The sequence below is a fragment of the Sus scrofa genome, chromosome 6, assembly GCF_054392235.1.
Source record: "Sus scrofa isolate SSC_HxYL_T2T_F1_AM1 chromosome 6, Sscrofa_HxYL_maternal_Yorkshire_Landrace_v2.0, whole genome shotgun sequence".
NCBI classification, from domain to species: domain Eukaryota; kingdom Metazoa; phylum Chordata; class Mammalia; order Artiodactyla; family Suidae; genus Sus; species Sus scrofa.
This window is the reverse complement of record NC_139388.1, coordinates 52,127,832-52,139,359: the sequence shown is the minus strand read 5'-3', so window position 1 is coordinate 52,139,359 and position 11,528 is coordinate 52,127,832. Positions and strand designations below refer to the sequence as shown.

General features: G+C 55.3%; 1 protein-coding gene across 5 annotated transcripts; it reads right to left on the bottom strand.

Moving 5' to 3' along the window:
• Window positions 1-3,217: 3,217 nt before the first annotated feature.
• On the bottom strand, window positions 3,218-10,892 carry TIMM50 (translocase of inner mitochondrial membrane 50). 5 transcript variants are annotated; one of them, XR_014806102.1, is made up of 11 exons: window positions 10,763-10,892; window positions 9,725-9,881; window positions 9,179-9,210; window positions 8,942-8,963; window positions 7,442-7,500; window positions 7,236-7,351; window positions 6,713-6,817; window positions 6,533-6,631; window positions 5,429-5,585; window positions 4,764-4,870; window positions 3,218-3,897 (listed from the first exon to the last, which is right to left on the bottom strand). XR_014806102.1 is itself a non-coding variant. In XM_021097543.2 (11 exons), exons 1-11 carry the CDS (start codon window positions 10,868-10,870, stop codon window positions 3,796-3,798), a joined length of 1,068 nt encoding a protein of 355 aa, XP_020953202.2. In that variant the 5' UTR covers window positions 10,871-10,892; the 3' UTR covers window positions 3,686-3,795. The 5 variants fall into 5 exon arrangements, 2 of the variants coding, with proteins under 2 accessions (XP_020953202.2, XP_084816930.1); XR_014806101.1 differs by having other exon boundaries at window positions 3,686-3,897; window positions 5,686-6,631; window positions 7,232-7,351; XM_021097543.2 differs by having other exon boundaries at window positions 3,686-3,897; window positions 7,232-7,351.
• Window positions 10,893-11,528: the final 636 nt, after the last annotated feature.

Here is an 11,528-nt window from a genome sequence, read left to right as displayed (position 1 = left end):
CAGCCTGGGAACTTCCATATACCATGGGTATGGCCCTAAAAAGACAAACAAACAAAAACCCAAAAACCAAAAACAAAACCAGAAAGAAAGAAAAAAAAAAAAAAAGTTTTTATTGAGGGTTTGTGCCAAGCGTGATAGTGGTTCATGTGAATTCGTTCCCGTTTGCATGTGAATCCCTTACTTTAAGAGATTCCTGAAATTCCCGTTGTGGCTCAGTGGTTAATGAATCTGACTGGGAACCATGAGGTTTCAATCCCTGGCCTCACTCAGTGGGTTAAAGATCTGTGTTGCCGTAAGCTGTGGTGTAAATTGCAGACACGGCTTGGATCCCCTGTTGCTGTGGCTGTGGTGTAGGCCATCGGCTACAGCTCAGATTAGACCCCTAGCCTAGGAACCTCCGCATGCCGCAGGTGTGACCCTGAAAAAAAAAAAAAGAGAGAGAGAGAGCAAGAGAGAGAGATTTCCAAGCATCTCTTGGGACTATTTTAGAACTTCTCTTTTTTTTTTTTGTTTTTGTTTTTTGTCTTTTTTTTTGCTATTTCTTGGGCCGCTCCCACGGCATATGGAGGTTCCCAGGCTAGGGGTCTAATCGGAGCTGTAGCCACCGGCCTACGCTACGCCAGAGCCACAGCAACGCGGGATCCAAGCTGCGTCTGCAACCTACACCACAGCTCATGGCAACGCCGGATCGTTAACCCACTGAGCAAGGCCAGGGACCGAACCCACAACCTCATGGTTCCTAGTCGGATTCGTTAGCCACTGCGCCACCGAGGGAACTCCAGAACTTTTCTTTATGTGCCAACCTTAGACCCCACAGAAAGCCATGCTAAGCTAACTATTTCCCCCGCCCAGCATGCCAGGGATCAGACCCAAGTTGCAGGTGCAACCTAAGTCGCAGGTGCAGCAACACCAGATCCTTAAGCAACTGTGCCAGGCTCGGGAGCGAATGAACCCACATCCCAGTACTCCTAAGACACCACTGATCCCTTTGAGCCACAGCAGGAACTTCCCGAGTTGACATCTGAGCAAAAACCTAAAGGGGAAGGAGTGAGCTATATGGAACTTGAGAAGAAAACAACCCTGGCAGAGGGAATAGTAAGTGCAAAGGCCCTGGGGTGACCAAGCCTGGCACAGCTGGATATCCCCATGGCTGCCTCGCTTCAGTCTGACCTCTGCTCAAACACACCCTCCCAAAGGCCTTCCTTGACGTTTCTGTTCAATCTAAAATGGCACTCCAAATCCCAAGCACTCCATCTCCTTACCATCCTTCTCTTTATGCATTTATTTTACCCCGAGAAAGAAACCCCCAACCATTTTCACTCTCCTCCATGAGAACATCAGCTCCTTCAGGGCAGAGCTTCTTCTCTAATCTGTTCACTGATGGAACCTTAAACCTGGCAGTCGGTGCTTAGGAAATATTTGTTAAGTAAATGAATGAGAAGTCTCATTAGTACACTCTTATTAGTGAGCAAACTGAGATGCTTGAGACCTTGCCCAGGGTCACAGGGTGACCTGAGAACTCAGCGCCTGCTGGGACAGGCCTTAACTCTGGCCCAACCCCATCCCCTGGACGATGCCCTGAAGCAGACAAGCAAAAAGCATTCAGTATAAACATCCTAGGCCATGTCACGTAGCAGAGTATCTCAGAGGCCTCCCGTCCAGCTTTGAGCAGGTGTGACCTGACAGAAAGCATCATCCCTGAACTAGCATCGAGGTGGGGGAGAGGCCTGGGGGAGCCCACTGGGCACCAAAGCATGTGCCACCAGAGTGCTAGCTTAAGCCCCAGGGGCCACGGGCCAATGGACAAACGTCTTTCCTCCATCTGTGCCCTGGGGGTGGGCAGATCTGAGTCACATTTCAAGAGGCTCCTCAGAAGGCTCCACAGGTCACCCTTTGTGGTGGGTGAGCACTCGCGTGTGGCTCCCCCACCCACAACCCATGCTCCCCAGGTTCACGTTCTCCAAATACTTTCAGTTAGGAGTTTCTAACTCTCCAAGTCCCATGCAGAGAAAACGCAGGGCCTCCCTCCCTCCTGAGAACATCAGGAACCTCCAGGATTACAAACAATACACCCCACCTCCAGGTTTGGAAGGCAGGGGTGGGACTGGCATGCAAACATTATTTTTTTTCTTTTTAGGGCCACACCCATGGCATATGGAGGTTCCCAAGCCAGGGGTAGAATTGGAGCTGCAGCTGCCAGCCGACACCACAGCCACAGCAACACAGGGTCCAAGCCGCATCTGTGACCCACATCGCAGTTTGTGGCAACCCTGGATTCTGAACCCACTGAGTAAGGCCAGGGATCAAACCCACATCCTCATGGATTACCAGTCAGGTTCTTAACCTGCTGAGCCACAACAGGAACTCTCACACTTTAATTCTTTATAGACATCTGTGTGCCTCTTAAAAACATCTGGAGTTCAGAGGTTCTGGCCCATGCGGTTTCAAACATACTGTCCTCTTACTCCTCCCAACCTCTCTGCTAAGGTAGGTATTAGCACCGCCCCCAGCTAGAGAGGAGGAAATGAAGGCAGGATGTGCCCAAGGTCCACACAGCCACCGTGAGTGCCCACGGGCGCCTCAGGCAGCCCTCGAGCCCAGGCCACGAGGCAGGTATCATAATTTCATAGGAAACTGAGAGGTGAAGTAACTCACTCGTGGCTTGTGATCACACAAGCCAAGAAGTGGAAGAGCTTAGATTTGAACTCGGCCAGTCTAAAACGCACACTCTTAGATAATACCCAAATGGATGGAACACTGCAGGAGCCAGGAGTCACATGCAGCCATTTAAATTAATTAAAATGGGAGTTCCCACGGTGGTGCAGCAGAAACAAATCTGACTGGGAACCATGAGGTTGAGGGTTTGAACCCTGGCCTCACTCAGTGGGTTAAGGATCTGGTGTTGCCGTGAGCTGTGGTGGTCAGAGATGGCTCAGATCTGGAGTGGCTGTGGCTGTGGTGTAGGCCAGCAGCTGTAGCTCTGATAAGACCCCTAGCCTGGGAACCCCCACATGCCGCAGGTGTGACCCCCCCCCAAAAAAAATTAATTAAAATGAAACCAAATTAAATATCCCATCCCTCAGTTACCTTCCCCACATTTCAAGTACTCAATGGCCCCCTGGGGCCTCTGGCTGCTGCACTGGACAGAGCATTTAGAGGACATGGAGTAAACACGGGGAAAAGTCCCATTGCAGAATGCTGCTGCTGCCATGGTCTGTTTTAGTTATAAGCCAACATTTTAAAGTTTAATATAAAACTCTCCTTGACCAGAAAATCAAGCAACTCCAGGCCCACCTGCCCACAGGGCCACAGCTGGCAGAGCGGAGCGGCAGCTGCCCTCTTGAAATGGGGCGATCGCTGGTCCACTGGAGCCCACATCTCACACAGCAGCGGCCAGGCAGCTGCCTGTCTTCAAACCCCCAGTGCCGTCCTCTTCTTTTTTCCACAAGGAACATGGTGCCAGAGAGAGACGAGCGTCTGCAGATCACAGGGCACACGGCAAGACACGGCCAGGGCAGGGCCCTACCCAGCTTCTTGGATTCCCAGGCCTGGGTTACAAACCAACCCGGCTCCACCAGCACGCCCACTCTGTGCTCGGCAGCTGATCGGCCACTGTGGGATGATGACCCAAGAGTCCCACACTTCACCCTGACGCCCCCATCTGGAGACCATCCGGACACAGGACTGTGGCGTCTGGGAGGAACTTTATTGGCCATGTAGTTGCCCAAGCTGTGATCTGGGAGCCCTGGGCCTGGGGCCCAGAGCCCAGGCACTGAGTTTGAGGAGGCCCAAAGGTCAGGGCTGTTTGGAGCGAGGCCACAAGCGGCTGGTGAGGGAGCCAAAGAAGAGGTTCTGCTTGCTAGACTTGGAGAGCTCAGCCAGGCGCTGCTGTTCCTCCTGGAGTTTGGGGGACGGACAGAGGAGGTCGTCAGCCCAGGGTGGGCGGAGCTTCCCCCCAGACTCCCAGGTCTCCAGCTCTCAGCCCAGGGGGCACCGTCCTTAAACCTCTGCCCCTTCCCCCAAATCCTGGAACACCAGCCCAGACACAGGATGAGCCCAGACCCCAAGGACCCCCTTCTGACACTGGCAAAAGCCAGCTCTGAACCATAGGAACCAACTCAAATCCCAGGTGCCCTCATAATCCCTTCCCCAGATCCCAGGGGGCCCTCCCCCGAAGCCTAGAAACCCTCCCCAGGCCCTACACTGGACCACACCACCTTGCTCCCTGTGCCCCTATGCCCAATCCTGAGCAGTGCCCCCTGTCTGATGCTGAGGGAACCCTGGCCCAAATCTCCAGGCATTCCTCCTTTGGCATTCAGGAGCTCCAGCCAGGACCCAACACCTAGATTCCTGGGATCTCTTTCGCAGACTCAATCTGCATCCTTAGCCCCCCTTACACGTTACCAGCACAAATCAAGGGCATCAGAACTCCTTGCCCAGACCCTTGGGCCAAGTGCCTGTTCCAAGCCCCCACTCTACAAAATACCAGGCCCAGACCTGCTCGAGACCACTAAGGGCTCCTGACCTATCACAAAGGCTTGGCATCCCCTGCCTCCTGCTGTCAGAGCAGCCTGCAGCATCAATTCCACCCTCATCACAAGGGCCTCTGGGATGGAGGGTGAAGGCAGTTGTTCAAGATCACACAGCCAGGGTGGTGCCAGGCTGTTCCAGGGCTCCTCCTCCAGGAGCCTGGGGAACTGATGTGACGCCCTCCCCATCCCTCCCCCCACTTCCCTCCGCACGCTGGGGATCTAAGCACCCACCTGCTCTAGCCGGCTCTGCCGCTGTTTGAAAGCCTCCAGAGGGTCCTCCTCCAGGGCGTAGTGCTCCAGCACGGTTCGGACATCCTCCACACCGTTCAAAGCAATGGCTGTGGGCACAGCAGCTCAGGGTCAGCCAGGCTGAAGGCCAGAGGGAGGCAGGGCCCACAAGGGGAAAGGTCAGACCCGGGGAGCAGGAGGTGGGATGGTGGGAACACTTCTCTGTCTAAAAGGGCTCCCCTGAACATTCCTGGGTGTACACTAAACATCCCAGAGCATCCCAAATGTTCTAAGAAGCTTCTAAAGCCTGAAAGATGCTCATGGACCTCCTCCCAGTTTTACATAAACAACAGGCCAGGAGTTCCCATTGTTGCTCAGCTGTAACAAACCCGACTAGTAGCTAGGGGGATGTGGATTCAATCCCTGACCTCGCTCAGTGGGTTAACGATCTGGCGTTGCTGTGAGCTATGGTGTAGGTCACAGACGTGGCTTGGACCTGGTGCTGCTGTGGCTGTGGTGTAGGCTGGTAGAAGTAGCTCCGATGTGACCCCTAGCCTGGGAACCTCCATATACTGTAGGTGTGGCCCTAAAAACCAAAAACAAATGGGGCCAGAATCAAGCATCTATCATTCCTCTTGAGAGTCAAGGGCTCCAGAGGCCAGCCTCACTCTTGAGGAAGGCAGACAGGTCCAATAAGACTCGGTCGTCGGAGTTGCCATCCCAGGGCCGCAGGGCGACGCCGTTGTAGGGCTGTAGGCGGAAGGCTTCTTTCTTGCAGTCCACGACTACCACCCGGGCTGGGTCCCGATTCAGACATGAAATGTCCTGGAAATGGGTGACAGGTCAGGTCAAGGTCTGAGCCCCTCCCTTCCCACCAGAAACCCACAGAGGGGGAGAGAGGTGGACAGAAAGCACACACACGCACTTGGCATCACGCGCTGGGATCACCACGACGGGGCCTCCCAAAGGCCAGATGGGATGATGACATCAACCCTAGCAGGAGCTGGGGAGCTAGTCACACAGACTCCCGGCCCCGGGCCTGCTGTAGAGAGCGGCTGATTTGAAGGTTCCCTGGGGAGGGAGGTGGCCATTTGTGTGTTTAACCACTGCCCGTTTGTGAACCTCTCACCCAGATAAAGAGGTGCAGACCAATCCATAGCAACACACAGAGTCATACAAAGAAAGGCGCTCTTTCATACCCTCATTCACAGCCCACGTCCTTCTGAACCTCGAGAAACCACAGATTCCCAAGACCCACCAAGACCCAGTCGGAAACCCAACAGATGCCAAGACCCACGGAGACTTGGACAAAGACTCACAAAGAGGCCCGTTCACAGACCCCCCAGACTCCTGGATATGGCAGTGGCCACAGTAACAGACCCCAAAGCAAACAAGCTCCGACAGACTCTCAGGTAAACTACTATGATTTACGCGGGCCCAGAGGCACTCAACTCCCGGTACTGAGACAACAATCAGCCTCCAAACCTCATGTCCCTACCCCACACCCCTAAAGATTTTCTTTGGAGAGACCCCCATTTCCCCTGCTCCCACTCCCAGATCCCAGGACAGAGAGAGGGGCACAGAGGCCCAGCCCAGGCTGGGGGCAGTCTGGTGTCCTACTACCATCAGACCTGGGGCAGAATCAGAAACGGCTGGTTGCTTCTCCACCAGAAACAGGTGGAGGCTGGGGTCAGAGCTGGGGTCCCCTTTCCCTCAGGAAGGGCTGGCCCTCTCCCGAACCCCAGAGGCCCACCATGGCCCCCACGTGGCACCTTAACGTGGTGTCCATCCATGTATCTCGTGGCATCCCGGAACAGGCGGTAGGAGATGAAGCCGTGGGGGTCCACGCTGTCGATGAGGGGAAACGCAGTCTGGGGGTGGGATGGGACAGGGAGCGCGGTCAGGCTCGCCGCCCGCCACATCGACCCGCCCTCCGCCGCCCGGCGCCTCACCATGCCAGTCTCCGACGTAAAGATGACGATTTCGTATAAAGGGGCGAGCTGCTGAAATAAGGTCTCGATGCCTGGACGCTTCTTAAACCTCCAGCCAGTGGCCAGCTGGAAAGGCAGGGAGGACAGTGAAACCCAGACCCGGAGGCCCCTGGAGCCCCAAGAAGACCCGGCCTGCGGGATTCCTGGAACCAGAGTGCTCGCCCCCGTCCCTGTGGCTCTCGGCGGGGTTCAGGAGGGCAGGCGGCGGCTGAGGGTCTGGGTCCCACCGAAACAGCTGGCTCCCGGTAGCATTACCACGGGAGCACTACATGCACCCAGGTGCACTTACAACGACCTGCGGGACGGGGAGCGGCACAGTTGAGAGCGAGGCCACGAGAAGCAGCAGCTCCTCCCCAAGATCACTGAGCCCAACGGGGGCTGAACCCTAGCCTGGCTCCAGAGTCTATGCTCTTAACCACGTCAGCACAAGCCACCTGGCCTATCTAGTCTCCCCAACCCGCCGCCTTCCCCAGGACACACCGACCACTCAGGGTGCAAGAGGACGCCCGTGAGCTCCAGGACCAGTGTGTACGGCGGCTGGTAGTACGGCTCCCGCAGGGGGTCTGGGAGAAGGCAGGGGCTGGTGGGCTCGATGATCATCTGAGAAAGAGGGACAAAGCGGGGCACTGAGACCAGGAGGCAGGAGGCGGGGGGTGGAGGTACAGGGTCGGGCCCAGGGCTCCTGCTCACCTGTCTGTAATCCTTGAAATATTTGTATGTCCGGCGCAACTGCTGTACCAGAATTGGATCTAGGAGACACCAGGGCACAAAGGGATTTCAAGATAAGCCGCTGCTCAACCTCCTGGACACACCAGGGGTTTACTCATCTACCAGATACAAACAGGCCTGCACACGCATCTGCTTTGAAACAGCTCGTTTCTAAGTGCAGAGGTAGAAAGCAATGACGTAACTAACTGTCAGGTAAGAACAAATGTTTTCATTTACCTGCCAAGTTTTAATCAGATACTTACAGCCCCACACCACCCCATGTAGACAACACAATGTTCACACACTGGCCCACGTAAAACCCACAGGCATATAAATGCGCTGACACGTCAGTATGTCTAGTCCACTGTGAAGCTCTACATTTCCAGAGCTGCCCGCGGTAAGCAAGCGGGAGGAACCCGGTTAAGCCATGATGACTATATACACACATGTGTATACCTGAAGCCAGTGGTTCTCAACTAGGAGTAATTCTATGCTCCCCGCCTCAGGAAATTCTGCAGTGTCTGGAGACATTTTTGACTGTCACAATACTGGCATCCAGTGGACAGAGGCCCAGGATGCTGCTAAACATCCTGAAATGACCAGGGCACTCCCCCACAACAGAGACCTATCTGATCCAAAACATCAGTATGGCCAGGGTGGACAAATCCTTGTTTAGGTGAATATACCAACTACAGCTTCAAACAGAAAACTGACATGACCGCCCATCTCGATACAGTATTTCTGGTTTAGTTAAACGACTATCTGTGGGCCTGCCCTTCTCAAACCGAAATACTGCAACACCACTTAAGCTAAGACACACACATTTTAAACCCACAAGTTTACCCCCCCAGCTTAAATTAGTATACTGCCCTGTTTAAACCAGTATGATGCTACATCTGTCCAGTTAAACAGCATACTTACCTACCTGCCTAGTTTAAAACAACTACTGTCCTAACATGCCAGTTTGCAAACTTCCCAACACAAGTGGTTTTCTGGACCTACCAATTTTATATTTCTCTTGGGAAGGACCAGGTGTGATAGAATTGACAATTACTCTACTATCCAACTTGTCAGAAACTCCCTAAAAGCTGGTTAATCGGAAGGGGAAGGAAGGAAGGAGGTTATTATTTTGGAAATGAGGAGCTGGATGGGTAGGGGACCTGTCATAAAGACGGGGCAGGGGCTGCAGATGCTCAGATCTAAGGCACAGGAAGCCATGTGTCTGGTGACAGGACAGCCCAGCTCTCCTCAAGCACCCCCACCCACCCAGGATTCCCCTCCCCATCTGTCTCTGACCATCTGCTCCTTAGCTGAGGGGCCTGGGAAGGGGACTGGAGTTTTGCATGCCCCTCCCCCAAGCCACCCACCTGCTGATTCCCCCACATCCTGACTGGGCGGGAGTGGGGTGGGGGGGGTGCACCAGATGGGGAGAGCAGAGTAGGGAGGGTCAGGGAACCCCAGAATCTGTGCTTGTTTACTCACCATTGTCGAATTCATCAGGAATCTGGGAGGTAGAGAGAATAATGGAAGGTTTGAGATGGCAGAGGCAGAACCCCATCACACCCAGAAAAGGAATCACCAGGGCCCCGGGAAGAGTAGGCAAAGGTCTCTGCGAGGGAGAGGTTCACCCCAGACCAGAAATGAGCCTGAACAGACCAATCGGGAGGAGACCCACAGGATAGACCCCCGGTAAGTCGTCTGAGTCTCTCTGCTACTCACCTTGGCACCATTTTCATCCACAGAGTTGTTTCCTGCAAGGAAGATAGTGATGAATGAGGACTGAGGCTTGGTCTCCTGGGTTTTAAGGGAGGAAGGGGGCAGGGGGGCTACTCCTGGGTCCTGATGAAGAGGGCTAGAGGCATTGTCTCCTGAGAGAGGAGGGGGCTCTTCGCCAGGATTCTTGGGCCTCTGAGACAAAAAGGGCTGGGGCAGGGCCTTTTGGGTCTCTGAGGAATGAATGAAGGGACTAGGGGAAGGTCTGGGGTTTTGAGTGCTGAGGGAAGAGGTAGCTTAGGAAGTTAGTTCAGGCCTATCCTCCCTCTTCTTCCAACTGACTCCCTGTAGTTTAGGGCAAGAAACAACTAGAAAGAGTAGAACTTTGAGGAGAACAGTGGGAGACCACCCTCATTTCCTAGTTGGCTGCCCTACTGAGGGAGGAGCCAGGGAACACAGATGGGTGAAGTCTTTAGAAGAAACGGGGAGGTTTGTTCTGCAGTAGAACAGAGGGTCGACAAGAAAACTGGTGGACAGGCATATGTCTCTCACCGAAGATATAGACGATGCTCACGGTCCCACCAGCCCCGAGCAGCCCAGCAAGCCAGAGTGCGACTTTTTTGGCATAGCTGGGACCCTCCGAGCTCCTCTGCTGCTGTGGCCCCTGGACCTGGACCTTAGTGCCTGCTCGGCTCCCGATCTCTGCAGTCTGCAATTGAGAGGGGGTAGGTTGGCCAAGAGAGGGGAAAAGTCAGGGTGGTTTGGGTACCCTGAACTGAGAAGAATCAAGGTTGGAAGCCAGAAAGCAGACACCCACATGGCCTCCGGAGTTGTGTTCCTGCCTGGAGCCAAGATTCCAGGGGTTCAAGAGTTGACAGGCTAGGTGCCCAGGATCCTAAAGGCAAAAGATTGGAGACCCTGAAGAGGGGAAAAGCAGGGCAGGGAGATGAGATCAGGGAGTCCGTCTGCACACTGGGATTCCTAAAGCAAGGCAATGAAGGACACACAAGGGGACAGGACGGGGAGTAGGGTCATCCAGATGTCTGGGGCTCAAAGTAGCAGGATATGGAAGGGAAGGGATAGGAGCGAGGCTGGAGGAGCAATAGCTTCTCTGGGGCTTGGAGAAGTAGGGCACGTAAGTGAAAGACCTGGAGATCAGAATGGCTGGGTCTCCGTCAAGATGGAGAGAGGTCAAAATCAGAAGCTCCAACATCTACCTCTCCACCACACCCCTCTCAGGGAAAATACCCTCAAGGCCACGCTGGGACTCGACCTTCCCGGGCCCCTCCCCCTCTAGTATTACCTAGGGCGGCCAAGACGGGAGAACAGGTGACCCCCCCACCCCCACCCCGGGCGCCCACGTGGGGTCCAGAGGAGGTAGGATCCAAAGGACGCACTTGAGCCCCTAAGCATCTAGCCCGGGGAAGCAAGCGCCGCCTACCCGGGGAAGCAGGGAAGAGACCCAAAACGCGGGCGGCGTTCCATTCAGCACCCTGAGGTGCTGTGTCCCAGAGCCTCTGGGCGGCAGCGGCCCGCCTGGAACTCCAGGAAGGAGCCTCCGCACCCGAGGGCCACCCCAGTCCAGCTCACCTGGTCTGGGGCCCGGGGAGGCGCCGTCGCGAGCCTCGCGCACAGCCCCCGCGCGCCTTGCAAGAGCCCGCTCCGCAACCGCAAGAACAGCCCCGCCGAGGCCGCCATCTTGCGCTGACGCCACGAGGCCCCGCCCACTCGTCCCCCCCCCCCTCCTCCCCGCCCCGGGCCCGCACCGCAGCCAATAAGGGTGCAGGCGAGAGGCGGGTGGACGGGAGCCCGAGAGAGACAAAAGGCTTCGGGAGCACTGCAGCGGGCGCGCTCACCCCCAGTCACTCTTTTGCCGCCTGGGGCAAGCCAACCAGGAGAGTCAGCCGGCACCACGCCTCCCTCCAGACGGAGGGCGTTCCACCGCCCCTGCCGCAGAACAGGGCAGACACCCGCTGCTCGGAGGTCAAGCTGAGGCCCTAACCGAGGGATCCAGTCTGTGGCTGCTTGATTTGTCCTAACAGCCAAAAGTCAGGAGCGGGCCCCTCCTCCCATGAGCTTCCTATAAACGGTCTGGAAAGACAGTCAGTTTCATATGGAGGCTCAGCGAAAGAGAACAGTCGCCCTGTCTGGTGGGCTTCGAGTATTGAGAGGAAATCCATGAATCAGAGGCTACAGGAGCCACAGTAAATCTCCCTCAAATTATTTTCAAGGGAAAAAGTCATGCTGGTTTTTTTGTTTGTTTGTTTTGTCTGCCTTTTCTAGGGCCGCTTCCGCGGGATATGGAGGTTCCCAGGCTAGGGGTCGAATAGGAGCTGCAGCCGCTGGCCTACACCAC

Bases quoted from the DNA above. Each gene is read 5' to 3' on its own strand.
- TIMM50 (XM_084960804.1), bottom strand. From the start codon at position 10,870: ATGGCGGCCTCGGCGGGGCTGTTCTTGCGGTTGCGGAGCGGGCTCTTG. The intron at 9,882-10,762 runs GTGAGCTGGACT...TCTCAATTGCAG, and splicing joins CTCCCCGGGCCCCAGACCAG to ACTGCAGAGATCGGGAGCCG. The intron at 3,898-4,763 runs GTGGGTGCTTAG...CCCAAACTCCAG, and splicing joins GGCAGAGCCGGCTAGAGCAG to GAGGAACAGCAGCGCCTGGC.